This window comes from Acanthopagrus latus, chromosome 11, assembly GCF_904848185.1.
Source record: "Acanthopagrus latus isolate v.2019 chromosome 11, fAcaLat1.1, whole genome shotgun sequence".
NCBI lineage: Eukaryota > Metazoa > Chordata > Actinopteri > Spariformes > Sparidae > Acanthopagrus > Acanthopagrus latus.
The window spans coordinates 17,364,982-17,391,877 of NC_051049.1; the positions used below are offsets into that span (position 1 = coordinate 17,364,982).

The window sequence follows — 26,896 nt, forward strand, 5'->3', positions numbered from 1 at the left end:
CTTTGCAACTGAACATACAGGTCTGATTTGATAAAGTAGTTTACTGCAATTAAGAACCTGTCCTGAAAGGTCACAGAAACTGTCCCTGCCACAGTTAGTACTCTACACAATGACAGTCTAAATACGTACATGCAACCTGCTGAAGTTCCAAGACATTAGATGCTAAACCCACACTAGGTCACTTGCTATATGTCAGCCTGGGGAAGAGTATCAGTTTGATAAGAAGATCCAAATATTCTCCAAAAATAACATTTCTGGCAGATGATACTTCCAATTATATACATGTGATGCAATTGATGAATTAGTTTTGTTATTTTGCCTAATTAATGTGTATATTTTGAAAAGCACTCTATGTCTTCATCTCAAGCCAGAAAATGAGTAGGAATGATGCTTTTAATCCCACTTCAAGAGAGACTTCATGTTCTTAGCAATTAGGTGGAAAAACAAAAGTGCCGGTATCCTCAGTCAGACCAAATGAGCTGTAATATATCTGCAAAATTGCAAAATCAAGCATTCATGGTGTCAGACTGATATTATATTAAATAACATTTGCGCACACAGACCTGCATCTTCAGTGAAATATGGGATAATTCTATGGGATATTACTTGAAAAATACCAGAGGGAAACCATCCTTTTGACAGGAAATCTCACTTTTGCCTATTTCCACACCAGTGCAACACATTTCCTTTCGACTGCACTTGTAGAATTTCACACCCATAATAAGTACTATTTGCATGCTTCACTTCTTTCAGCTGAAATCCTTTGACAGAATACTGAAAAGAAATGTTATAATGTTGTAAAGACCACCCTTGTCTTAGGTAAGCCAAAACCAAACACAGTCGTTGGTTAAACAACTGCAAACAACTGAAGCCAACTGAGCACAAAACAAGCAGCAGTGAGCCATGTGCAATGAGACAGAATGGCATCAAAACAGTCTTAATTTGATAAATGAACTGAGGATGACATATACATACATTATCCGCAGAAGGTACAAGGACACATGTGACAACTAAGATATATTAAATGGCATCATATCATGCATGTTGCCAGTGTGACCTCGTGATGAAAAAGCTTGATCGTCTCAGTACAAATGACGTAAGCCTCAGAGGTGGAGTCCAAGCTGTTCCAGCTCCGTGGATAGTATCTATCCAACCATGCAAACATGACACAGAAATGGCAGTGAGGGGAAGAAATAGGAAGTGGTAGGAGTAACACACAGCTTACCTGCAGTGCAGCCTGAAGTGAGTAGAAGACGAAGAGATGGGAAAAAAAGAGCAGTAGTAGAAAAAAAGAGGAGACAGTTGGTTAGGAGCGTCTGTGTATAAACAGCCAGACGAGAGAGAGCAGTGGGAGCGAGGCAATGTATAAATAGCATCTAGATAAATTGAGGGAGGGGAGGTGGACGATAGGCGCTCAAGGACAGGGGGAAGTTGGCAGACGTACCATCACTGACCGAGCAAGAGGTAAGAGCGAGACAGAGGACAGAAAAGGCAAAAGAAAACAGCGGGAGAGGACAGAGACACACAAAAAAATTACGAAGCGACAACAGGGGAGACAAAGAAAAGAAAGACATCTCAGAGGAGTAACTATTTACACACAGTTAGAGACTGAAATGAATGTCATTAATAGACAGACAAATTAACAGATGCCCAGCAGGAAACAGCTGGGTAAAGAACTGACAGATGTTGTCTGTTAATGATGCTGTGTGATGTACAATTAAAGCTAAGGGTAATTAATCAGCACCACATACTGTAGCTTGCCACCCCAAATCCTGCTCAACTTTAATTCTGGTGTGGGTTCATATATATTCCAATATCCAAAATGAACAGATCCACAAGAAATGTTGCAAGAAATGCAAAATTATAAGTTTAAGGGCAAAAAAAAATGTTCTATCCTATTTGTCAAAACTTCTAGAAGGAACTACATCAAGAAGTATGACTCACTAAGGATATAAAGGTTTGGTTGGGTGCTGACCCGAGAGGTTAACGCACTGAAACCCAACCATGTTTGTTTGGAAATGGGTTTCCTTCAATAATGCATGGGTGTGTGGCTGAGCTCATCTGTAGGGATCACCTTACACCTGAGGGTGGAGTACTACCTCCATTCACTCAAATGACAAACCTCCAGAAAATAAATGTAACGTATAAAAGCTTGCTTTAATGCAATATTTCTTTAAATTGCAACAACATTGCTCATCATTTCATTTTTGATTTAACCAAACAAAGAGGGGGGAAGATGACCTGGCCATGAGGTAGAAAGGTAAAGTTCTACAAGATCCCAGCTTAGTGCTGTGGGTTTACTTTTAATGGGAGGAGGCCTGAGTGCAATAAGAAAGGCTTTGTGACTGAAGACCAGCCATAACCTCACAACACACACTGAGTAAGTGTGTTTACATATCTGTATTTTTCACGTAGCTTGGCAGACAGAATGGTTTTATGTTGTCATTATGTTGTATTGTGATTTATGTGTCAAGTACTAAAAATGGGATGTTGTTTTTGTGCTTTGCATATTTGTGTTTAAATCTGAGTGAAGATGGGAACCTACTGACTGAGTGTGAGTGTACCTTTTGCTGGATGGTGGAGTGTTTCTGCTCCATGTCCCTCTTCTCTTTGGCAGCATCCACCACCAGCTGGTCCAACTGCAAGAGACAGAACAACTGATTAGACAAGCTTAAAAAAACCACCTGGTCACACATACCTAATTCAAAAACAGCATGCACAAACATTTAAGGTACATTTTCAGAGTTTTTCTTTTGAGATATGCCAATTCCTGTACTGGGTACATTCACTCTACTGGAACTCATTTTGAAAGCAAAATATGAATGCATCACATTCTTTCTTAGACTTTTTCTCACAAAACAGTCATCACAGGTAAGAGACTTGTCTTTCAAATTCAGTGTGTGTGCGCATGTGTGTGCATGACCCTGTTTTATTTCACTTTCCAATCTAGAGAGTATAAATGGCTCAGGCAAACAACTTGTCCACAGGCCACATTGAGACAAGACCAGCCTTCTCCCCTAAACAGGCCATTCTGTGGTGGCTTCACCATGTGTGAAATTGGATGGGGGGGATGATAGATTCTCCCCATCCCCACGAGTAACCATCGCGTGTAGAGAGGAAAACAGGAAAACAGAGGATCTTTTGAGCAGAGAAGAGAGCAACAAATTTAAAAAAAAAGGCTTCAACTGCTGGAGGTCAAAGTGCAATGCTGAAAATGTGCCAGTTTGCCTTACAGCAGTGAAATTCTACTCTGTGCCTCTTGCCACAATGTGACCTAAATCAGCATGCGTCCGGCCTCAAACACAAAAGGATTAGTATCTGACTATAGGTCAGAATAGTATGTGTGAATAAAGAGAGAGTAGGGTTCAAATTCAGTAAGGCAGATTTAGTGTTAGTGCTGTAATTGGGACAAGTGACAGAATTATAATTTTACCACAGATTGCCTAGAATCACACATGATCAACTTGTTTCTGGTCTTTACTCTTGAAATCTGACTTGATTTTCATGTCATGGAGCCAACCCAGTCCTCTTAATTATTCACCTTAAAGATATGCTAAAGATTATCAACATTTGCCAAAAATCTTATTTTGATTTGTTAAAAATTATCATTGTCTTTGTGACCACTTTAATGTAACCTATGCCTTTAAAGCCTTGATATGTTACGAGTAAGGATACAGTAGTTGTTTGGCTATATTTATCTGATGTGGGCTAATAAGTCACGTGCAATCACGAAGAATAAGGACAGAAGGAAGGGAAAGAAAACAAGGAAACAGACGTGAATGGCATGTTAAACATGGGTGTTTACTGCTTTTTTAATTCCTGTGGTGTCTCTACAGACACTGGTTACTCTACCACAACTTCAAGCTAAATGGTAATTCACACTAATGGGTTACAGAAATGCCAGTGACCTAAATGAGAGAGGGGTGGAACAAATATTTTACTTCCTTTCTGACACTGTAAAGTTTTCTTTTGTTAAAATTTACATTAAAATACCATTTCACTTAATCTCTGCTTAATTAACTGTGCAATTTTACACAAAATATATCACCTTTGTGGAAAATGTGAAAAAAGCAGCCATCTAATAATTCAAGAAAAGACAGCATCTGAGGGATCCAGGTCTTTTGTTTTGTTTAGAGAGGAAATGGGTGGACGCCGGCAGAGCGGCAGGCTGATAACATCAGATGGGAAATATTTTCCCTTGTCTCACCATAACAACTAGCCCAGTCGAGTCCATGCCATCTATCTGCTTTATCAGCAGAGGCAGATGTATGTGTGCTTGTGTGTGAAGCACATATTTTGTGACAGTGACTCACCTTAACTTTAACATCTCATCTTTCTTACAATGCAGCTACCACTGACAATGTCCTCATAGACAGTCACATCAAATGTTTCATTCTGCCAAACAAACTGAAGGATTTTGGTCACTCAGCCCTCCGCTCTGATCTGCCCTGACATGCAACTATGATCACACGCCGCATGATTCATGGAAAAGATACAAAACATCCTTTTGAATGAAAATATTCATGCGACACGTGTTCAACCCTGAGGCATGTGTCATGGAAAGATGCAACCAGCAGATTTATATTTAGAGGCAGCCTCAGGCAAAAAGTGGCAAATTTGACAAGAAAGATACAGTTTTCATTCAAACTAGAGCTGAAGAACATATTGATCTATCATTATCCTGATATGAGACTATACATCATCTAGTTTTTATATATCTTTATATTGTGATGTGTAACATGCAAGTGTTTACTTTTCCTGGATTGAAAAGCTACATTAAATTAATTCGATGTATTTTCCGAACCCACCAGACTGTTCTACTTGTCCTGACACTTACTTACCCACTTAGTCATTAAATCCAAAATTACTGATGATTCTTTATTAAAAATATCATTGGCTTAATCACTGGGTTAGGGTTATCATCAAATATTAAATATCATTAATATTTTATGAGAGTACAAAATATTGTCATATATCAATATGAGATATTTAGTAAAAAAATTGAGCGATACTTGATTCTTCAAGAAGATTCCAGATATCAAGTCACATATTGTGCATCACGATATAGCCTGAAATTATTGCAATATAATTTTAAGATATTTGCTCCCAGATAATATTTACAGGTTTCAGTGTCTTGATGTTTTTCTGACTCTGACCTTCTGTATCAGTTACTGAGCTTCTGTTTATATCTAAGATCAGTAACTCATTCACAAACAACTTTAGGAATGTTACTGTGACAATTGTAAGACTGTGTAAAACATTTTCCATTTTCTGGATATATTTTTATAATTTATTTGTATAATTTTGGATTCTAAAGTTGCAAGCAAACTCCCCCACACTGTTTAACTTTCATTTAAAAAAAAAAATAAAAAAAAAAATCAACGTTTCAACACGAGAGCCTCATCCCGCAAAATGTTCAGATTTTTGTCCTGATGAAAGTATCATCTTCATCAGGAATCAAAACGTCACACTGCCACTGTAAATGCATTATTGCATATTAAACAGTTTGCGAGAGTTGCTTGTAACTTCTGGTCCACCCGTCCTTCTCCTACACACCTGGCTAATGAACTACAATTATCTTCCAGTTTATAATTTTGGTTCCTGTTCCCAAGCGAAAACAACACTGGTAGCAATACACTGCTTTTACTCATGTATGAAAACAGATTTATTTCCCCACCTCCTACTTCTATCATTACCTCTGACCAAACTTTATTTATAAAGTAGAGAGCAAAGTGTACTAGCATTCATTTCTGATCCTTGCTCCCTTCCTCATTGGTTACAGGCATCAAGTCATATTATCCGACCTGTTGACAGCTCCTCCACACCTCCCTGCACAGCCTCTCCACCTTCTTCAGCTTCATGACGGAGAGGAGAAAAGAAATAATCCACAATCCTCTTGTCGCTGCTTCCCACTGCTCAGCCTCTGATCTTCCTCTCCTTTCAGTTTTGCACTGTTCCAAATTCGGTGCGACAGGCTTACAATCCACACAGCGCAGTTATACTTCAGTTATTCATCGGCTTGAAACCAACCCTCTCTCTCTTTTTCCCTCCCCCTCTCCATGATGTGGTTTCTAAAACAGTCTTTTGCACTTCTCTCCTCTTTTTCCTGAGTGTTGAGGGCTTACAGCCCATGCCTTTCCATTCTAGTTCAATCACTTTTTGCTCTGAGAAGATTACATTCTGCCTCTTATCCGCTTTTCAAAGTGGGTCCTGACTTCCCCCTTTACTTTTCCAGCACCCTTTGGTCCGCTCTGTCAGTTACTTTATAGTACCAATGTCAGATGGATCCAACTTCAGAGCATGAGGGTTAGAAACCACACTCTTCCCGCCAATCCAATTTAAAGGACCACTCTCTCTTTAGATCTGGCTTCTAAAATGGTATTTCTCTCTGTTTCTAAAACAAAAAACACTATTTTGTTTAATTTCATCATTTTCCTGTTGGTCCAAACATAAAAAGTGCTCAGTGCTGCCCTCTATTCTCTTGCGCCTCCAACTCCTCACTCCATGGCTGGACTCCTTTCTTCCTTGGTCTTGCATTCCAAGTTTGAGAAATATCGTCCTCTCATTTAGTTCTTCCTTTGCTCCAGCCTCAGAATTTATATTCCACAACCTTCTGCATCAATCTTGGGATTCTTTGCTGTTTTTGCTCAGTTGACTGTCAACCCTATGAAACTGACTGTGGGAAAACCCTTTTCCAGCCCTCTGGCTGCTTTCTTCCTCATTCCAGTTCACTGTAACAGCAGCTCAACTGTGATAATAATCTTAAAGTCACATTCGGGCCATCCTCTGGCTCAGAGGGAAGGCTCTGTTTATCAGAGGATGCACACAGACACACACAGAGCTGAGCTATTACAAAAAGCTAGCAGCGGACACACATGGAGAAAGAGAGAGGTCGTCCAGAGGTGATGGCAGAAGGTCAAAATGTAGTTGTGCAGCTCCCTAAATGATGCCAGTGTTAACCCAAGTTACAGTTACATTTCAGATTGTTCACATAAAACACAACCTCCAAGCTCTAAATAAGCATCTGAACAGGAACGCCATTTCAGTAACAAACAATAATGCCCCCATCTACATAATAAAAAGTGTTTACGTATGATACTGCACTGGTATGTAAACATAGCTAACATTTATTCCGCTACTCTGCTCAAAATAGATTCATGTTTGCTTATGTTGGTAGAGTTTATACTGTGTGTTCTAATAACACTGCTAATGTTGCCCAGGACCCACTTGGTGTTTATTTTTATGCATTAAAATCTAAATTTAAGGAAAGCAGTGTTACATAAGTTGTGAGCCACACAAATGAATTTCTCAGATGACAAAGTTCAGGCAGAGCTTATTTTCTTATGTCAACAAATGAATGTAATACCGGACATGACACTGATATGGCTAGGAAAATCTGATAGAAATGTCTGAATGTTTCAAAATGTTGATAAAACCTGTAACATATCATTACATGTTGTAATAAAATGACAAAACACAAGTTTTTGTTATTTGTTATTTTAAACTTATCTTAATATGTGCTGTGTTCCTATCAAATAAAGAAATAAAGACAACAAACAAATAAATTCCTTTGAGAAAAACTACTACTGCTGAAGATTTGAGAATGTCTTGCTGCACAGATACTGCTTTGTGTGTGTGATATTACCAAATTGTGAGTAGCCAATAGTCTGTACCTGTCCTCCAAGCAGTTTCATTAGAGGTTGAAGTTCACTGAAGAGGTCGTAACCTTGGTGGAAGAACGTCAGGTGGGCGTACATGAAGGACAGCATCTGTGAAGAAGACAGTGAATATTCAGTAAGCCATATGGGCAGCAGCCGCAATGATCATTTGATAGATAAGATAGATAAGTATACTTGCCGATTTCAGAATTTCTGATCTTCTCTTGGATTGTAGCACATTGATCTGTAATGAATGAAAATGAGTGAGAAGTTGAAGTTCGATCATCAATTATTTTCCACAAGGCTTGATTAAGCAAAACACTTACAAATACAAGAGATAAGCAGCAACTAACAAACTATATAGTGACAATATGATATCTGAGAGAAAAAAAATCACAGAAAGAGGAAGTGGCAGTGGGGAGATTAAAAAAGATACATGAGACAGAAGGGGAAATTAGGTAAGGTACGGGAGATGAAAACAAAAATAGAACTTAAGAAAAGCGGGAATGAAGGAAAGCAGACACGCATGAAATGAGCCGAATTCAAGAATAAAATCACACCATCACCCTGAAGCAGAACTAGACAGTAGTACCACATACTGGCACCAGGGGGAGCTCTATGTCTCATGTTTAACAGGGAAGCTGTTGCAGGCTTTCAGATATCATCTATATTACACTGATGCATTCATCATGGCCTCCTGTCTGTCTCTTTCGGCCTGGCAGACTCTTCCTCATCTTAAGGTAATTACTAACAAACTGCTCGTCTGGCCTTGGAGGTTTTCTTAGGACAATGTTGCAGAGTAGAGGTAAATTATGGTGGGTAGTAAATGCTGATGGTGATGCTAGCTACAACTGACAGAAACTAATGACTGTTGTGTGACCTAGGGGTCAACGACTGGGCGTAGTCAATACATTTTGCTACTACGGAAGGTGGAGCAGCTTCTGAATCAGTTTTTAAACTCTGCCTCTGATTTTCCTGGGTCCAGTGGTTTTCCTTTGTTGCGGTCATGAAACCAGGGACATCACTAAACAAGTTTTCAAATCTTCCTTGTGGCTAGCGATATTTGTAAAAAAACCCTCTCCTTAGCAACACAAACCACACTTGTTAACACACAGATGTTCATTCCCACCCAGGGAAGGAAGCTTATTTTTCCATCTCCTAGCCACAGTGGCTGGTGCATCACAACTTTTACAAGCCTTCCTCCTTCCCTCAATTACAGTTAGTTTGTAGTTTTGACTGTCGCAGTACCTCTGCCACACGTAAAGTTTATGAGCATTTGGATGGTAATTGGTTGGTAAGCTGTGGTGATTCCACATATGTAGGCCTGCACAGACACAAACTTTAAGTAGATTATTCAGGCGTGTGAAATTTCAGGTTCATTAAGTTTTGTTAACATATAAATCCAACTTTACAGTGCTTTACTTTTCTGTTTTATACGCGTATTTAAATTGTATGCATTGGTTTGTATATCAGGATGCAGTGAGATGGCCGTTTTACATATTGTATTTTTCATCTTTTAACATTTACATGTTGTGTTGTGTAGGCTTGACCAACAGTCAATAAAGTTTAAAGTTCGGTATTTCATGATCCAGCTCTACGTGGCACAGCAGGGCAAAAGAAACCTGCTCCACTCTTAAGCTGTCATGAATGCAAGTCTGGCTTACAACTTCTCGTATATTTTCCTCCTCCCCCTCTACCATCTTGCATGTCACTGTAAACTGCGCACTGTATAATTAAGCAAAAAATGCCACAAAAACAATCTAAAAGGAACAAAAAAGTATAGCGAAAATCTGTCTCAAATGTTTCCTGCAAGCACAGCTGCAGCATTTTTAAAGTGCTGACAGAACACCCGAATGTGAAACTTTAAAGGAGGCCCATTTAAATCAGCTGTGCTAGCTGCTGGGTTTATAGATTTCCTATAAGCAGGCTGACAGGCAAGATAAAAACCCAAATAATTTCTCATAGCAAGGCTTCATTTTATGGGGAAGTGATTATGCAGTGGGCCACTGGAGTAGCCTGCCAGACCTATTTTGAAACCCTCTCTTTTCGGGTTTCTTTTCAAAATCTAATTTTGGAGCAAACTGTGCATGTATTGCATTGTCTGTTCCTTTGGAGTGAGATTCAATGGCAGGGCTGGCAGCTGCCTTATCAGAAAGCAAGAAGCATTCATCTGTGTTACTATGGCCTGGAGGAGAGGCCAGCTGATGTTTTCAATGAGCATGAGCAGTTTTCTGCAAAAGGTCAGACCACAAAACATCTGTGATACAAGAGTCCAAGACAGACCTATTCAACTGGCAGCCCGTGGGCCAAATACTGTCCTTTGACAACCTCATTCTGGGCCCTTAATCATTTAATTAGCAGGTGTGTCATTAGTTATGTCTGTTGCTCAGCACAGAAAACCTGATGTTATCAAAACGTTTTAAACCGGGCTGTTTCAGGGGAGGGAATTTAAAAGAATCTAACTCAAACTACTACAGGATTAAAAACAAATTAGGAAAGGTGTTTTTCTTGTACTTTTGTATATGTAATGTTCTTTTTCTTATGTGAAAACAAAGAAAGCAGAGAAAATAAAATAAAAAGGGCATTATTTTCACACATTTAAAATGGCCTGGTCAAAGAAAACTTAACAGATAAACAACTTAATCACAAGGAACATATCTGAAAGTAATTTCCCTCAGATGATTCAGCTTCTAAAAGTCAACGGTTTGGAAAGCGAGGGTCTTAAAGTATCTCATTAGTAAAACTGTAAAACCTGACTCATTTTGATACCAGTTGTTTTTCCTCAAATGTTGGTAATAACAGAGCAGCAATCTTCTAGATGTTCTGATCTCATTTTTTTGTGTACTTGTGTACTCTTATGCAAGTTCCTAAATTAGTTTACCTAAAAATATGAATAATTTCTCCACTATTTTGCATCCAACATGATTGTTTATTATTCACAAGAACATTAAGCAATCTTTTTGTTACTGACCATAACTATGTAGTATGCCACTGTGTAACATTATTTATGGGCAACAGGTCAGGAACCTTCTTCTGTTTGTCCCGTTGACGCTGCTGCAACTAATTCAGCTGCTGTTCTCTGTGTCCTCTGCAACTTCTCCTTTTGAGCCAAATCCACCCTGATGTAGTGGACTGGAACATGACAGGTGGAGAAGCTTCACTTTGGATGTAATAGAATCCAACACAGCTGCTTTTCATCCTTCTCTGTGCCACATCAGCATCTTTTCAACCTAACTCAGCATAATAAGTTCCATACCCAAAAAGTCCTTTTTGGCTCGTGTGCACAGAGAAACATCCTACATGATGGTGTGTGGTTTTGAGCTTCTCTGTTAAAAGCTGCATGTCAGCAATCTATTGCTATATATAGTTCTGTTGAATACTGTATCAATTTAGAGGACGCCAATGGATTGCTTCCTGTGGAAAAAAGTAACCTCAACATTAAAAGAGTTTCATGATTAAAGCATGTAATGTTATAATATGGACACAGCCCAAGTATGAAGAAATGCATAGTCACTCCACTGATACTGATACTCCTCTACTTCTGTGCAGCACAAGACTTCCAACACCTTTCTCTTAAAGAGCAAATTGACCTCACTTTTGCTTATTACCTACAACTCAAATCCCTAAGTGAGTTGCTGTACCTGTAAGACGTAGTCGAGGACGATGTGTCGGAAGCACTTGCGTGTGGCAGTGAGGATGTTGGTGGCCTCCTCCACCTCATGCTGTTTGTTACGGGGAGCCTGGGCATTCTTGATCAGGGCCGCCTCCTTTTCTTCACTCACTTTGTCAAATTGCTTCTTGGCTTCTTTGAACTTGCGTAAGTCACTGACAAAGGATGAAACGGGACAGAGGTTATTAAAGTCAGACAATAAATTCAGTGATTGATAAATAAGTACAGTCAGAGTAAAGGTTTAACAAATTTGTTTGTCAGATAAAGTCTTTCGTTTGCAGTTGTTCACTAACTATGTCTTTTTATTGAGCTAGGTGAAAATACTCTTAGATGATGCTACAAAAACATACAACAGCGGTCTCTGTTGTCAACAGTCTTGTGAGGGGAAAGGTCAAATGTATAATCTATAAATATGAAGAAACACAACACAGTCTGGCAACATGACACATAAAGGTTAATGGTGATTTCATTAATCTTTGGTCAGCTGGAAAGTTGAAACACAGAAAATTATTGACTAAACTATTTGACCTAGTTCGTGTGCTGTGTAATTGACCAGCCAGTATCACTTATCTTATGGAGGATGAGGATGATCAGACTGTGCTCCCCCACATTTTTAGTTATGCAAGGTAATGAGTAATTATGATAGAATGTGTTTTCCAGCTTTCTCTGAGAGGTATGGGTGCTGCTGATGTAGGTGTTAAGCCCTGTGTGCCAGGGGCAAAAGCTGCTAATCTTCATAATGAAATAAACCAGAAGGCCCTATCGTTTTCTGCACTTGTGTTTTCTGTATTTATATAAGCAGTCTGGAATCAAGTTCAGTCGTAGGAGGGTGACATGAGGTCTTGATTTGACTAGAAAATATTATTAGACACACTAATATAATTGAGTGTCCTTAGTTGCCCTGTTTCTTCCCGATCAGATATACTGGGTAACATCCCTCCAGCTTCTGCTTTAACTTCAGAATTTCATGCCATTCCTCAAACAATAAAACAGGTCAGAAATTCAACCAGTTTCATCCATCTTTATTCAATTAATACTTACTCTTTCACAAATGTTTGAAGCTGGGTCTTGATTGATCTCTGGGCCTGATCGAATAATATCTGTGAGGGAAGAAAGCAAGAAAGACAGAGTAAATACTCCTATTGGGCAAAATTGCTCTGGTTAACTGAACAATTTAAGCATAAAACATCTCCAAGGCACTTCTTTAAAAAAAACAACAACAACAGATAAATGTATTCACTTTCTAGGTCACGGGATGTTATTGCAAGTCAGCATTCAGCACCTCTGTTTAGGAGGATTTTTGTTAACATCACAGGCTGCAATTAAGCAGCTACATTTACACAAACAAGCTGACTTTGCAAACTCCCCTCATAAACACGAGAAATGACGCAATTTGCTTATTCTTGGTAATGAGTCATGCCCTCATTAACCTGCATGCTTCCTTAAAAATGTGATGCCAAGGAAAAAAAATCTGACAAACACACTCTCTAAACCGGGCTTCAGTGTGATTTCATGGCCGGACAAGACAATACGAGCAGTGTGACTGGAAGAGGCTACTAAAGACAAACAGATTGAGCACTGTGTTTGAGTGGATCATGCGCTGAAAGATCGCTGAGTGGCAAAAACCTATCTGACAGTCAGCTGACATGACCACAGTTTCCACTGTTGAGTCACAGTCGCAGGCCTACATTGTGTCTCCTGGAGGCAGTTAGGGGTCTAATCAAGGAGGCTAATGAGAGAAAACAGACTTAGTATTCTTGTATTCTTAGTATTAGACGTACAGTATTCTGCCATCCTATGTTGGGATACAAGCCTTGCCCTGCTATGATGATGAATAATAATCATAAAGCCTTTAAATCAAAGGTTGATTGCTCAACATTTAAGATACCATTTTATTCTAATTTTCCGGTTTATACTTAGAATATACTTTAGATTTTAGAGTATCTTGAAGGGTTTGGAATCAAATACTGATATTAGGGAGCATAAAATTCCAATAATCGATTTATCAGCAGATGGACACATGTTTCTTTCAACTATCCCTCAAATGTGGTTATCAAATACAAAAGATGAAAAATACATATTATGGATATAAACTTTCTAAAATGACTGCAACAGCAAACTTTATCAGGAGTGTGGTAATCATAAAATGACCCATTCCCATCCACAACCACAAAGATTGCACAGGTTCAGTTCCCTGTAGCAGCCCCCCTGCCACAGCATGCTTGTTTGTTCGAACATGCCTCGGACAGTGTGATGCTGACTGGGGAACTCACTCTGAACATGTTATGCAGAGTTACTAGAAACAAGACATGACGGGGAGAACAAGAAAAAAACTTTCACTGTAGGACAAAAGCCTCTAGCATGCCCTGCGCCTCCTCTCTGACTATAAATGAGAGGACAAACAGAAATGTCTGTCTCCATCTCTTAATGTCAGTGTCATGCCTCCTAACGAGGGGACACTGGGGAAAGAACAGCCACGTAATTAGATCATCATACTGAGCTCCTCAGAGAGGTCAGTGGGGGACAGAAAGGATAAAACAATTTATCTTGCAGGATCTAGTGGTTGGGAGTGGGGTGTTTTATTTGCTGTAAAATCTGGTGGCCCAACAGAATACTTATGAAGCCTAGTATGGTTCTTGTAGTTCATCTATCTCAAGGACATCTTCATTGTAAAAAGCTGACCATGTTCACCTCGATGTTGACATTTTAGTAATTTTTCAAAGGTTATTCGCTTTTTGTTTAGGGCTGTGTCTGCTGAGCATGCAGGCACATTTTTACAGCATCCCACCCAGAAACTGCTTAGCTACTTTCTTCTACTTCTAAATAGCCCCATGAGTGCAGCTGAATGTTAAGTGTCTGGCTCAAACGCACCCAAACTTTATTGCTAATGCTCTATAAAATGTTCTTGTTCACGTTCTGGTTCCCCTTCTCCAGCCAATGGCCATCCTCTCACAGACCCACTTCCTCTGTCTTATAGTCTGCTGCGGTCCTTCCCAGCAGTAAATAAAAACTCTGACAGTTAAAGAGCTGTTCCAGACAGTTGTCCCAGCTGAGTTTCGTCATCACCCAGCTGTAAAAAGGGGAAGAAAAGACAGAAGAGGGACAATACATCCGGTTTCACATGGCAGTCAAAGCATACCGTGTGATAGTTGATCATCTCCTGCAGGCTCTCAGCAAACTTTGTGAGACTGGACTGTAGAGAGAAAAGGAGACAGACAGATAATCAGCATCACAGTGAAATATAGATAATCTCACGGGACAAACAATAAACAGTCTGTATTAAAACAAGGTTCCACAAATAATAAAATGGGATGAAATGCAAATGAACACTTGCTACATCACAGACAGGTCTGTGCAGACACAAACCCTTCTGTCAGACAGGTTAGGCTAGACTGTCTGTCCTTTTGGAGGCACAATTAAAGAATTCTTTTGGCTAAGTAACTCCCTACAAATGCATGCAGCGGCTGAACTTCAAACCCAAGGGAAAGGAAAGAGCAAGACACACAAAGGCAAACAGGAAGTGCGTGCTGCGACATGCAAAATTCATACGTGATTAAAAAAAGCCAAACAAAACATCTGACCTTGGGAAGACCCAACGGACAGTACAAGGTTTCCTTTAGCCTAATTTTTGTTCTTAATCTAAATTTATTTTGGCACAACTTTCCTATTGGCTGAAAGACAGTAGTGCATGCAAACTAGGAACTAGAAATATGTCAGTCATAGTTATACACTGTACTGATTTTAACCCTAATTATTATCTTACTAGAAACATTTTAAGGTGTGCTTCTTCTACGAAAACTGACTTCTACAAAAATTATCCCTTTTAGTCATCACTTGTGACCCTAGAGAAATGTGTATGCTGTTGGTAATAATCTGGTCAATAAACTACCTTCTCCAGATTTGAATGAATGCTGTGTTTACAAACAGCAACCCAAAGGTCCTGCATAGTATGCCTTTAAATGACATTAAATATTCCATAATTCTATTAAATGTCAAAAGAGGTGTGCTCTCCTTCACTTCAATTACATTAATGATAGTGAGGTTCTACGATTCAGGTCAAGCCAGGTTGTTTGTTTGTTTACCTCGATGACCTCATCTTTGGTGGACTGCTGGGCTAGCTCCCGGATTCCGCTAACAAACTGCTTGTTGGCTGCATTGTAGGCTTTTCCAGCATCAATCATCCCAATACATAACTTCACCAACTGCAGAGAGAAAGGGAAAGAGACAAATGCTTACAGGGCAAAAGGGAAATCAAGAAATGCAGTTATACACAGAAAAAGAGCGAGGATGTAGTAATTTCTTCAGGGTATTTTCTCTTATGAAATACATTTGAAATTTGCTCCCAAAAACAGATTCAGAAATGGTAGAACTGGTGGAACTTGGTGCTGCAGAGCATGAGACCAATGCTGAAAAGCATGATACTGCTTATTTTCTTGGTAATTAACAACAGGCACTTCTTTCCCTTCTGACTCATTGGGGGCAAAGATAATTCCAGGTTATGTAAACTCACAACAAACGCTGGCCGGTCTCCATCCACTCCCACACAGGAGATGACACACAGTCTGAATTTGCCACCGCAGCTCAAGCTGCTAAATAACAGAACTAAAAATGGTGATTTTAAGCAGTTTCCTTAGAAGAAGAGTGAATGATCAACACGCAGTTAATAAATTAAAGCCAAAATGCTCATTTCTTGTTCATTAAGGCTTTAGATGTAACATTAGTACTGAGGAGTAATCAGCTGATTACAATTACCCAGATGCCACTAAATCCTACCTGCTGGTTCATTAAGACTCAACTACCACTGCTTTTCTCTACTGTATTTTTGCTCTGATCCACCTGGATACACACAGTTAGCAGTTTGTTAAGCACATCTTGCGCAGAACTAATCCTGTCTAATAAAACAGCCCTTATCTTGACCACATTTACACAAATGAGGTGGGTCAGAAACAGCTCTCAATATAATGAAACAGCATCCCAAACTGGCCCTTCTAAAATGACTATCCAGTTGAACATTTACATCAAGGTGTAAATGTTCAACTGGATAGTCATTTTAGAAGGGCCTGAGGGTATAGTTTATAGTACAGTTTATGAGTTCAGTAATGTATTGTTTACTGTTTTTCTGTTGTTGTTGTTTTTTCTTTTTTGTTTAAAAGGCAAAATATGTAAGACTTGGTCACCTGTTCAATTCATACCCAAACAAACTGGTGGCAACATTTCAGGAGAGTACCCACTAACTGCTACCAACTAAAGCTGCCATTATCTAGTTAGCTCAGTTTGCCATGCAGCTAGCAGTCCATGACTTCACTGCTAGCAGAGGAACTTTGAACTGGGTCAGGGTGGGGCTAGCAGGTTAGCATGCTACACAAGCTTTGCAACCCATAGCATCACCAAAAAATGTTATTCCTTCACATTCTGTTGATCATTTTTATTACATTTTGAATGTTTTCAAACAAAATTCTTACACTTTGCACCTTTAATAGTGATCTCAAAAATCTTTTGCTTAGGTATTTCCATTTTTTTCTCTGTAAGGAAATTACATTTCAAAATAAAAAAGGAACTATGAACACTGAACTGTGGTTCAAATTCTTTGAAACAAAAGCAGCTGTAACAATAAAATCTGACCTCAGCATCATCTGGAAGTACATCTGAAACCTCAGCTGTAAGATACCAGCCACAGCTACAGTCTCTTATCAGTCTCTTATCAAAAATAGCAATGTAATACTGGCACAGTTAAGGTGTGTTTATTTTTGACAACGTGGCTGTGCATGAACTTGTCTGTAGGAAGCTCAATAAAAGGCTAAACTCTGGACCATTTCGACTCCACCCATCAACACATACGTAATCACTCATGGTATCGCAACCACTCATGGTATCGCAACCATACTCATATACACCAACACACCCACTCCCCTGCAGATCCTTCCTCTCCAGAGCAAGAGGGGAAGTGAGGCCGGGGCTGAGTCACAGAGGTGGAGTGAGGAGGAGGGTGGTACTCTGCAAGACTGTAAGTCCAGGAACAATGAACTGGGATCTTCCAAGCTCGAAGTCTCGCCCTCAGCTAGGGAACATACTCTCTGCTCAGCAGGGATCCACTGAAAAGAGGGATTGTTATGACATCATCGCAGAATATAACTAGCGATAAGTAGCCCATTACGTTTTCCCATCATTGTTTGGGAAAAATCCAAACCATAACGAGTATCATGGCACTTAAAAACTTTCTCTCCCACTGTCATGGACAAATGGATTCCAAATGTTTTATGACATTGATAAAAAAAATGTGATTGTTTTCGCCACATGCTACTTGGCAAAAGGACTCAAAGCGATAATTAATCAGGCTCAGGTGAAGCACCTTTTGCCTGGCAGTTGGTGTTAATTTGCCCACTGTGTTGGCAATGAACAGTGATGTGATCTGGTCCAAAATTTGTGATACAGAGGGATTACAGAAGTAAATGTTTATTACAGTATGTGTATTACAGTTTAATGGGTGTCGTCATCTTCTTCAGAGTCTATATTAGAGTCTAACTTCAAAGGTAATCTGTCTGGGGATATACTAGGGACAGGCCAGGGACAAACCTGAAACTTTCCACATACAGAATCTCCTCTGCAGCTGCCAGTTCACACACAGTAGAACAAATGAACAATTAAGCAATGTTTTCCATGGGTGGTACTCACTTTGTCAAGCTTAGATTCCAACTCACACACATCCCCCTCCACTTCCTCTATGGTTGCTCTGTGGAGAAAGAAAAAAAGCATTTGAAATCACATGGAACCATGACTCAATACTATCAACTTCACAGACACAGAGAGGCATTGAAGTTGACTGAGATCTTGAAAAGAAGATGATAAAAAAAACAAACTGCAGTCCATATTCAAAGAACTTGATCTCCCTCACTGCTAGTCTGGAATACGATCTTTGCCACATTATTACCTATTTCCACCTGTCCTGCGTGTCCTGTCACACTGTAATTGGGGGCCAATGCAACACTGGGCCAATTATTTGCCCCAATGTTGCATATGCGCACACATCTTCTTGACCATTTTTAAATACGGTTGATATTTCAAATTAAATGTAACAATTAACATTTCAACAACATACCCATACAATTACAGCCTCTGAATACTACAATTGCAATACATGATAATATATCCACGAGCGACACAAGTACATAAGAAACATACACCATTAGAGGCAGCCAAACTGAGAACTGCCATTTTGGGTAATACCACAGGGCTGGAGTCGGGTCTGGCACTCGGCCCTTTAAAACGTGACGAAGCACAGCTTGGTTCTCCACAGGATCGACAGCCTCTGAGTATGTGAGCAGGCAAAAGAGAAACACCCAGCACAGGCTTGATGAATTAATCTCTCCTCAGTTTTGATAACGATCCGTGTTAAAGCACGTTACTGTGACCTTACGTCAGTGTAGGAAACGTACATAAGCAGCTGATTAGTGGCTCCACTATAGTACATGGTAAACTTAAGGAAAACACAAAAAGGTATAACGACAAGATGAATAAATGAAATTAGATAAAAGGGTTGTTCAGATTAAGACCTCACAGCAGTGAGTGAATGATGGAACCAGAGAAGAAATGAAACAGCACTACTTCTCTATGGTGTAAAGTCTTACATCATCAGTTATGTCCTACACCTCTCATGTGACTTCTAGGAGACTCTTGCTCAGTTTAGCACTAATAATATGCGGAAAAAAACTTTACTTTCACACAAAAGACCACTGCAAATGTTTCATAACTGTAGTGAAAGGGATGATCTAGATTTCAGGCTAATTATGTGTTTTCCCCCTGTGTTAAACACTTGAAAGAACATGAATTTGATGCTTTAATGCAGACGTCTTCCTTTCATTCAAGATATCATGCAGCACTGTGAGTGTGCGAGCGTGTGTGCGACGTACGTCACTTTTTGCAAAGGGATTAAGAGTGACACCTCGCAGTAGCAGCGGGTGATGTTCCCCAAAGACCCTCCAGCTGTTTGTTCTACCGTATGGTGTCACATTGACAGCTGCCAACATGTGGTCACTGTCAGGGGAAAAACAGGAGGCTGACTGCGCCAGCTGCGATCAAGGATTGCTGTGTTCAAGTACATAATGTTGTCACAAATCTGGAATTTCTAACTTCAACAATGTACCTTGAAAATGTTGATGTTTGATACCGCTTTATTTGCAAGTAACAACGCTGATAAAAACAAAAACGTCACCCATTTGGATGTACTTCTGCTACAGCAAATAACTGATTTAACTGAGGAAACGTCAGCGATCAAGCCAAAGGATCCAAGTGAAGCAATCTGCCATCTCCGAGAGACACTCGGCTCCCGCCAGACAAGCTCTTCATCCCTGCACTCCTCAATGCAAAGAGATTAACTGGATTTGTGGTGGAAAAATATCAATACAAAATGCTGCAAGTTGCATTTTTCAAACTGTTTTTGAAGTGTGCATAAATTTAATTCATTCCAAACACTTCAGTGCGAGTGGTGAACCTGCACTGCTCCCGCTGCTGGCATTTCTTTGTGCTGGTCACTTCTGCTCCTCCTTGACTCTTCTCTAATCATGGTAAGAAACGTTTTTTTGGCACTTACAGGTTAATCATTTTTGGAGTAAAATTTTCAAGGAGGTGCACCAGAAGGATAAAATGCCAAAATTACACCAAAATATCAGCTCCAACAAACCAAAAGTAAATGAGTTGAGCCCATCGAGGATATATAGATCCAACTGCCCAACCCTAATATGGTATTACACAATTATCATATTTTATGACTATTAGTTACATGACCCATAAAAGGTCCAATCTGTAAGACAGTTGATGTTTAAGTCTCATTCTCAATTGGTTCAAATACTGATGCTTTGAGTTTTCTGACCTGTCAAATACTGATGCTTTGGGATTGTAGGTCGGGTCAGAAGCCATCCCAAAGTGTCAGTATTTGAGGTGTTGGGAATTCTTTTTAATGGGGCCTTTACTGGAATTAATATGGAAGTGTTATTTGGTTAAAGAAACACTTTATTCTAATAATATAAGCAAAAATATTATGTTCTGACGGACATGAGACTTGACATAAACATGAAATATGCATACATCTATTAATAATATTAATATGGTAGGGGTAAATACTGTAGATATCCAATGTACATCCCACAGTGTGTCTTGAGACCAGTATCGTGCTGCAGTCTTAGATGAATCCAAGATAAATACTAGGGCAAAAGGCTGATTGATGACAAACCAAAATCTGGCTGCATGACAGTCTGACCTCCTTACTGCCAAAGATCTTACCTTCAAGAGAATAAATCCCACTATCTTCAAGAGTGGTGCTCCACTGCTGAACCTGAGCTCAAACATAGCAGACTGGTCAACTCTTGCCATGACCAAGTGGATCTATGATGTTCACCAGGAGACAGAAATAAACTGGTGTTGCAGCTAAGGCTTATGAATCAGAAAAGCATGCACAGGCAGAAACACGATGCCAAAACCAAACTGTTGAGAAGGCAGAAACTGACTAGGCCCAATTCTGCTGAATCTTTTAAGTCTTCGTAGGTGTAAAACCAACACTGAATAACTGTATAAAAGAAAATATACAATAAACCTAAACTTGAACTAGTATCTGTTTTATGAACTCTTCTGTACTAAATGATTGAACAAAACTAGTCTGAGAGAAATAGCCACGGAACATGGGAACTGACACAGAGCTGCATCACTGTAGTTTTCATTTTTATGAGATTTTGTTAACAAACCAAACACAGTGGTATGAACTAAGGACTTAAGTAGACCGGGAGGGCAAAAAAGGGTCAAAAGCAATAAAGAGCTTCCCCCTCTGATGGAGACATTAATCCTGGTCAAAAGCTAAAGAGCATGTTACAAGCCCTGTTTGCCTTTGTAAGTTGCTACAGGCGAAGTCCATTTCTTTGGTGAATCATCCAGAATCGTGACTGCTGAAAGACACCAGTGTCTCACTTCAAGAAGATTTGTCCTCTTCTTATATTGTTCTCTATTTATACACTGGGCATTCTGCTCATACAAATGCAGCAAGTACAAGCTTCAATCTTTGGCTCACCAGTATTATCAGCAGTCAAGGGGCAAAGTATTCACAGAGCAGCATGTCCCAGATTAGACATCACTGGAAGATCTTGGTGAAATCTTCACAAAAATGATGACAGAATAGGGTATTAACACCAATATCACCCCCTCACAAAAGCCACCACAAGAATACCTTTACTAATCCATCAAAGGCTCTTTGATTGAGGAATTAAAGCATGGGCATGCCAATTCTTTTTTAATTTTCAATTGTATGTTTAAATACATGCTGTAAGCAGCTCTATGAATCTTAAATCCAGCAATATTTTTTAGTCTCTCAACAAAGCAGGATGGCCTGAAAATGTTAGGCAACTGCAGTCATCTTTCCCTGGAAATATAATGGTTTAGAAAAACACTGCCTTGGAAATCTAACTCCGTCCTTTGTCAGCCAGTTGCTCTCTGGCGTTGTATGCAACCACGAGAACACGACTATTTCCTTTTAATCTCGTAACTTGAGCCTGCAGGGTGAACTTGTGAAAGTGCTGACAGAGGATAAGAAAAAGGAGGGGCCCTGGCAAATGAAAATCTGGGCCATTGCCTCACAGCTCTGACCTTGGAGCATGTCCAGCCTGAGTCTGGATAATGAGCAGAAGAAGACAGCTTGCGAGAATGAGAGACACAGACTTTTAATTCCAACATCAACACGCACCTCTTTTTTGCTGTAGAATATGTGGTGTTACAGATGCTAGGAAAAGGCTCTGGTAAAAGACTAAAATACACAGCATTTACATAAATCTACAGTGCAAATCATCTACACACAATATGAACATACATAGAGGAGAAGAGGCCAAAGAGAGGGAATTCAGAGAAACACCAGCAGTCCTTAGCCTAGCAATTCAACAGCTGCCTATGGGCCCCTATTGTTGTATGTGTTGTAACAGTGCACAAATTCATAGTCTTAATATGTACTTCCTATATGGGGTCACACATTTTCTAAATGTATCTCCATTTAATTAATTACAAGGTAAATACTGAAGTAAAAGGTTCTGGACCATGAAACACCTGATCTTTTAAATGATAAAAGGTGGCACTGCCAAACATCTCCGCAGGAGGGCCATTTTGACGCTGCACTTGACCATATTGTGATTTTGATCTTTTTCTATCAATTGTGCAGCTCTACACCACATGCATGTGTCTGCTGATGGTCATGATATAACATCTTAATGCTCTCAATTAAGTCAGTCAGGCAGAGAGTATCTGAAAACTGACATCTGAAAGTCTCAGAAAATAAAGACGCAACAATCATATATTTACCTGGAACATACAGACACACTTCTACCTCCTCAATGTAGTGACACAATATTATCTCAATATTGAATTGTAGCATCAAAGTTTTCATCTCTCAACAGCACACACGGTGTGATAAAGTCGTCTGGGTGATAAGCAGACTGCCTAGATGATGCAGGTATTCTCAGTGCAGCAAAGGGATTCTGGAAAAACATCTGACATCTGATAACTCGGAAGAAGCAGCAGCTGTCGTCCAGGTACACATAAGGAGGTCTTTTTTGTGGTGAAGATGTAATCAGTGAACAATCCTGTCTCACTGAACTAAATTCCCATAAACGAGACAAACGTCAAAATATGCGCCACAATATATCGTAGTAGCATCATTAATGCATTTTGTTTTAAGTCACTGGATGAAGACATCCTGGCAGTATCAAGGTTTTATCAAAAATACAATGGCTAAAGGTTCATCCATGTGTTGTGTTTTTGTGTCATTTAATTAGGTTTCTCAGGTTTTAGATACTTGATAGGATTGGTGGAATTTGTGAACTGAACTGAATAAAATATTCTAGTTGCTCTACATAACTATGGATTTTGAAATGTTATCTTAAATCTGTGATGTTTTCATGAGTTACAAGTACATGAATAAACAGCTGAGTACAGATCATGTAATTAAAGATCATTACATGATAATCCATCTATTATTTCACTGAATCATGTGCAAATTGTTTTGTTTATAAAAAGCCAATCCCATTTTCCTAGAACCAAAGTTGATATCTTTAAGTTGCTTGTTTTGTGCGACCAGCACTCCCAATTGTGAACAAAGTGGGCTGTTGCTGATATCAATGACAATTTTACTGAAAAAATACCTCAGACTACTAATTAAGGTTTATATCAAAACAGCAGTTGATTCTTTTCTGTTTTATATTCATTTAAGTTCTCATCTCCTTTTTGTACCATTTAAACATTGTCTTTTGGAGTCTATTCAGTTCTAATGCCTAATAAATTGTGTTAGAGAAGTAAATGCTCCAGAGTTCATGTGGTCAGCGTCCAGTATATTTGCTGTGACTACACAGTGTCTAGTTTTACTCATTCAGCACCACAGAGAAATCATATCCACCGCATTTGTTGACCTTTACAGCTAAGAGAGGACTCTCCCTCTGTTACAAAGCTGGGCTGGAAGGAGTAAAATCCAGAGGAAAAGAAAAAAGAAACATATGATTACTAGCTTTTTTCACCAAATGGAACAATATAAATTAGGAAACTAAGACATCCTGGTTTAAGTGCTGTTTGGGTGTGAGGGTGAAGCTGGGGCTAAATAAAGAGAGACGTGTGGTATGAAGGAGACTACAGCCCATAAAGAGAGGAAGGAAAAAAAGCCTGCCTTGTAAACCACATCAGTGAGAAAGAGGCCAATTCAGCATCACTGAGGGAACGTTTGGGTCTTATTTCGCTTTAAGTTGACCAAGATCACGCAAAGGATCCACAGTATATGCCAGACAGACTTCCCCAAAACTGTACGTCTAGAGGAGAAGCCACCTATTTGTTTACCGGTCTGGTAAATAACTAATGATTTCAGAATTTACTGTTGATCTTTGTACCATAATTAGCTGATAGTATTTTCATGAGTGGCAATATATCTTCAAATTACGACCACACCTCTGCCTAATTCCCTGTACATTATCATAGAAGTAACTTATAACTGCTGTCATCTCAGTTCAGGTTTCCTCATAGATATATTTTTAATTTGTTTAGTTTTTTTGTCAAATTGGTACAAAACAATCAGATATAGTTCATTTACAAAAAATATAACAAAGAGAAAAGCATTTTCAAAGGGAATGTTCACAGATGATAAGTTGGAACCAACAACTATTTGGTTAAGTTTTAGGGATGGGAATTAATAAGATCTGACTAATAGCAATGGTATTATGTATTCAGCTTATTGTTCATATCATTTCTCTTTATGATTCCTAGACAATTTTAGTCATGCTAGCTTTAGCCTGAGAATTCGGTTTAGCAACGAGATCTAAAATCGATTATATGAGAGAACATTTGTGATTTTTTTTCATTTTTAGTTTTCTAAGTCAAATAAAAAACCTGCTCAGCCTGTCTGTGTGGCGCTGTTGTGGGAGATTTTTCTGAGGTAACAGACGAGCCTGCTGGGAAGCAGAGGCGCTCCTGTAAAGAGCATCAAGTACATGGCATTAAAGGAAATTCATGGTCCTGTTGTATACAAAGATGTTTCAACATTTGGCTGATGTTTCCACCCTACTTCAAATAACCATTTTACAGATGTATCAACTAAAACTCTGGTCATCTCTCTTTATGAAATGAAGCCAGGCTTTTTAACGTTTCTTACTCTCCACCATGACTCTTTTCTTGTAGCAAGTTTCCAGCAGCAAAGAGGCATGAGTTTGAGATCACTGTTTTTCAATGAGCAAGTTACTTTAAATTAGGATTACCCTAAAATGGGAATTCAATCTTTCAGCACTAAAAGTAATCAAACTATAAAATATACTACAATTCTAATTCTAATTATAGGCACTGTATGATCTATACCAGTGCCCAGACCTTCTTAATCCTGGTCCTCAAGGCTCCCTGACCTGCATGGTTTCTGTGTTTTCCTGCTCACACATACCTGATTCAAATGATCAGCTTGTCATCATGCTCTGCTGAAGCCCAGTAATGACCCATTCATTTGAATCAGGGTGTGTTGGAGCAGAGTATCATCTAAAACATTCAGGTCAGGGAGCCGCGATGACCAGGACTGTCAAAGTTGTCCCACCATATGAATCAAACCAAAAATAAAATGAACCAATTCTAAATAAAAAAAAAAAACATTATATAAATGTTCCTGCTGTTCCTTTTTTGAAAGGTAAAATGCTCTTAAAAGCGAAACTGCACAGGAAATTACTCAAGAAAGGGAACTTGGGATGCTTCTCTGACTTGGGGGTTAGCTTTTGTCCCATGGCCCTCTATGAAGTTTCAGTTTTGGCACGCCAAGGAAAAAAGTTTGGACATTAGCACAAATACTACTTTAAATTGTATCCGGTGGAGATGGAACCAACCCTCACTGGCCGGCCCTGGAATCCACTAAAATCTGTGCACATGTTTTATTGTAGCTACTTTGAGTAAACATCTACATAAAATGGTGTTATTTTCGCAGCGGGTGACTACAATTTTTTCACTGCCAGCAACCAACCAAAATAAACAACAGAAACAAACAAAGCCTGAAATCCCCATCTGTGTTACTACTTGCCCTCCACCTGTTACTCAGAGCTATGACTACATACTGTAGTAACATCTCCTGTGAAGACGGAGACACCTAATTCTTTTCCAGTGATTCAGTGACCCTGATTTGAAAGAAAGAGCGCCGCAGCCTCTCTTGCTCAGTGTGGCTGTTGGCAGCAGGCCAGCACTCTGCATGCAGGATTGAGGCGGTTGAACAGGTTTGTCGTCCACGCTGCCAACACAATAGAGTCTTCTGTGGCTTAGACCTCGGCACTTCAAAAGACACAAGCCGACCCTCTGAGACCATCTGCTCTTCACCTATTTGCACTTTCCTGCTCACTGGAATATATCTTTGAATGCAGATGTTGGCTTGTTTGACTCAAAATCTGTTTCTATCTTACAATACTTCGCTGCTTTTTAACGTCATATAAAAAGTTAAAATCATTAGTTGATTAATTAATTAGGCGATCAGACAGATATTAATCTGCATTTTTCAGAAAAAAAAATGTAACCTGGTTCCAGCTCCTCAATTGTGAGGATTTTGCTGCAAAACCATCAAAATAAAGACTTCAGTGGTCATTTTCCACCACTTTCTGAGAATTTAAAAACCAAACAATTAATCAAATCGTCATGATAATAATGCCCAATTAACTGAGAAATAAAACAATTGTTAGTTGCAGCCCTAACATCATGATACATTCGCCAGTCCTAAACAGAGTCATTTAATGTCAAGTATCCGCAGTACAGAGTCCAAACTCATATTTTCCTTTCCCAATAGAGCTGCTAACTCCACAGTTAGCCGGAAGCAGGCTTACTTCAACATGACTGTAACTAATCCAATTTAGATATGTCTGACAGTTGAAAAGCTCTGTGTTACAACTTTCCCTTGATGTTTTCTAATTATATCTCGTATAGTGACTGGTAGCATTTTGTAATCTCTTCTTCCCTCTGGTGCCGCTGAAGTCAATAATGTTTGAAGGTATAGAAAGAAGCTTGCACATGGTGTTTGCTTTCATTTTGTGTATAGGGTTTTCTACTG

General features: G+C 39.3%; 1 protein-coding gene across 5 annotated transcripts in view; it reads right to left on the bottom strand.

Annotated features, from left to right (window-relative positions):
• Positions 1 to 26,896, bottom strand: part of LOC119028421 (arf-GAP with coiled-coil, ANK repeat and PH domain-containing protein 2-like) — a 53,458-nt gene that overhangs the window by 20,210 nt on the left and 6,352 nt on the right. For 3 of the 5 annotated variants that reach the window (XM_037114373.1, XM_037114369.1, XM_037114370.1), the window contains exons 2-10: positions 18,001 to 18,058; positions 15,411 to 15,530; positions 14,468 to 14,521; positions 12,370 to 12,428; positions 11,300 to 11,483; positions 7,858 to 7,902; positions 7,674 to 7,769; positions 2,565 to 2,639; positions 1,226 to 1,237 (exon numbers count right to left, since the gene is read on the bottom strand). In XM_037114373.1, coding sequence (XP_036970268.1) covers positions 1,226 to 1,237; positions 2,565 to 2,639; positions 7,674 to 7,769; positions 7,858 to 7,902; positions 11,300 to 11,483; positions 12,370 to 12,428; positions 14,468 to 14,521; positions 15,411 to 15,530; positions 18,001 to 18,058 — 703 coding nt within the window. Of the gene's footprint in view, positions 1 to 1,225; positions 1,238 to 2,564; positions 2,640 to 7,673; positions 7,770 to 7,857; positions 7,903 to 11,299; positions 11,484 to 12,369; positions 12,429 to 14,467; positions 14,522 to 15,410; positions 15,531 to 17,230; positions 17,421 to 18,000; positions 18,059 to 26,896 lie in introns of all 5 variants that reach the window. The other 2 variants (XM_037114374.1, XM_037114372.1) reach the window with 2 other exon arrangements.